Here is a 2,618-nt window from a genome sequence, read left to right as displayed (position 1 = left end):
GGGTCTGGGGAGTGCTGGTGGGATCAGAGACGCTAGCCAGTCTGCAAGGGGTGTCAGAAGGATCAGGGGGGTTTAGTAGGTTTGTGGGGGTGGGGAGGGCAGTTTTGGTTCCTCAGGGGTGGATTGGTGGGATCAGAGGAGACAGGGTCTGTTCTGGGGTGGGGAGACTGAAGGCTTAAAGATAATGCTGTCAGGGAGCAGGGGAGGGAAGGAAAAGCACAGCCCCAGGGTTGGGGTAAGTGGCTGGGCTTTCCCAGCTCCAAAGGTGTGCTGCAAATGTGTATACACATTCCTAGAACCTGATCTACAATAACATGGCTCACTTTAAGATGTGAGATTGTAGATCTGGTACCACAGATCGTGGATCAGGGTTGTGCTTGTATATATATTTGGGTTAGATCAGATACAGGTTGGACCAAGTTATGCAGTTCAAGTCTTAGGTGAATTAAAGTTAGATTGGGCTGGCCATTTTTTACTAGATCTAACTTTCCTGAATATCTGTACAGTTCAGCACTTAGTTCACTCATGTGTGGATCCTTCACTAAGTTAGATCAAGCAGACATTTTTTTGCCCAATCTAACCTCCTGAACTTGTATACAGGTCAGCACTTAGGTGTAACATCTGTACATACTCTAAGGGTACAGACAGATGTAACATTTGTATCAATACCAAAATATACCAGTATAATCTGGATTAGATGGAATAATGGTTAAACTGTTTTATTCATAACAGAGTTTGATGCAGGAGACGAAACTCAATAGCCCAGGAGGGCCGTTCTAGTTCTGTGTTCCTATAATGCAACAATAATAATAATAATGTGTTAGAATTCCCTAGTAGTGTTGAAATGATTCTGTTGCCATGATGGTTCAGGAAATACGCAAGAGGCAAGCATTCTTGTGGACCAACTGCCTGGCCATGATAGACACAGACAAGCTTTTGGGTATTAAAATTCTTTTACAGGAAATTGCTTTACAAACCTCAGGTCATTTTCCACCAATGCAAGTTGTAATTGCCACTTTTTGAATGGTGAAAATAACATATATAGGAGACCCTTCATAATAGACATGTTATCTGGGTCACAAAGGTACTTGCTGAAAGAGCAGGCAACAGAATCCTTTCTCAGCCCATTTCCCTGACCACTAAGAGATGTTCCTAGTCAAGCAACACTCAAACCAATTTACCTACAAATAAAAAAAATAATCAGTGTAGCAGAGGAGTTTCCTCTTATTCCCTCCACACTTTGTAGACAGACACCTTCCTTAAGTGAGAAGTGATTTATTTTCAGAGATCTTCAGTATTACTTACAGAAGTTACTATCAAACATTCTTAGTTTCACAGAGCACCAACAGCATTGCATCTGTGGTATTCCCAGCATCAGATTACTCACAGAAGTAGAGACTCAGCATGGAAATCGAATCTAAACTTCCTGCACAGACCTTTAAACAAATAGTTTCACCTACAATTCTTATTATCTAAAATAAAATATATAACTTTTGTCTCTCTTCTTTCTATAAGGATTAAAAAATGATGCATATGAACCATACTGCTTTACATTAGAACACAGTTCAAGCTTTCTTCCATTACCTTTTCAGTTAATGTTTTGAAAGGCCTTATTAATGGGTGTGTCTTCATGTTTTCATCCAGTGAAACACCATATTTCCATCCACTGTTAGTCTGAAGACATAAAGCACACTTTATTCATGTCAGAAATCTGCATTTGCAGATGAACAGCTGCAAATCAACCAGTCATTTCAACAAGCAAGATACAAGATTGTGGACCTAGCCAAACACAGTTGTGTATTAGATCTGGAAAATATCTCTACCCAAAGATTTGCAACACATTGTCCTTCTAGCAGTTTGCAGGTTTAAGCCTTAAATGACATTCTCCATTTCCTCTTCTTTGTGTCCATAGTTATTTTAATTCTTAATTCTCTCATCTAACCATAAAACTTACAAGATGTGCATGTTCTAAATATAGGTCACCCTTTTACAAGTATTTGTATTTAATAAGCAGACAATATTGAAATAATTTTATGTCATTTCTTCAGATGTTTTAAAAAAATAAATTGTATAGATTTTAGTGTTACTCCTGATATGCTTGTATTCTAAATTCAGACTACTACCAATAATTCAATTGCCAGCTAATTAGTTTTTAAACGGGAGAGTTATCTATCCTCAGATTATCTGCTGCAAGCAATGGATGGAATATCTATTGGAAAATTAGCTACAGATTTAATATTTAAATGGCATATACCTACTGTGGCAAGTGCAGAGTTGATAAATACGAATCAAAGCACATTTTGAAAGTATCAAGACTGGCAACAAAGTTTAACTCCATCCTACTTTGCTTTTCAATTCTCCCTTGATATTGGCAAAAACAAATAAACAAACAAAATAACCCAACAACATTCAGATTTAAGATAAAGTTTTAAACTGAATAAGAGTGTTGAAATATCAAATGGACTACAAACCGACAACAAAATTTAAAAAGTGCTAGGCCACATGGTAGTGGGTGTAAGTCCATTTATTCCATCAGGTCTGCCTTGCTTTTCAGGCACCATTCTGAATTTCCCGGATGCCAAGGGCATCCGGGAATGCCTGCTTACCAAAAAGGCAGC

General features: G+C 38.1%; 1 protein-coding gene across 1 annotated transcript in view; it reads right to left on the bottom strand.

Moving 5' to 3' along the window:
• RYR3 (ryanodine receptor 3) overlaps window positions 1–2,618 on the bottom strand; it is a 666,405-nt gene that overhangs the window by 183,857 nt on the left and 479,930 nt on the right. Inside the window, exon 53 of the mRNA XM_019518966.1 lies at window positions 1,585–1,674. Within this exon, the coding sequence (XP_019374511.1) occupies window positions 1,585–1,674 (90 nt within the window). The remainder of the gene's footprint in view (window positions 1–1,584; window positions 1,675–2,618) is intronic.

This window comes from Gavialis gangeticus, unplaced genomic scaffold (assembly GCF_001723915.1).
Source record: "Gavialis gangeticus isolate Ggan-Ray unplaced genomic scaffold, GavGan_comp1, whole genome shotgun sequence".
Lineage (NCBI taxonomy): Eukaryota > Metazoa > Chordata > Crocodylia > Gavialidae > Gavialis > Gavialis gangeticus.
This window is presented reverse-complemented; position numbering and strand designations above follow the sequence as displayed.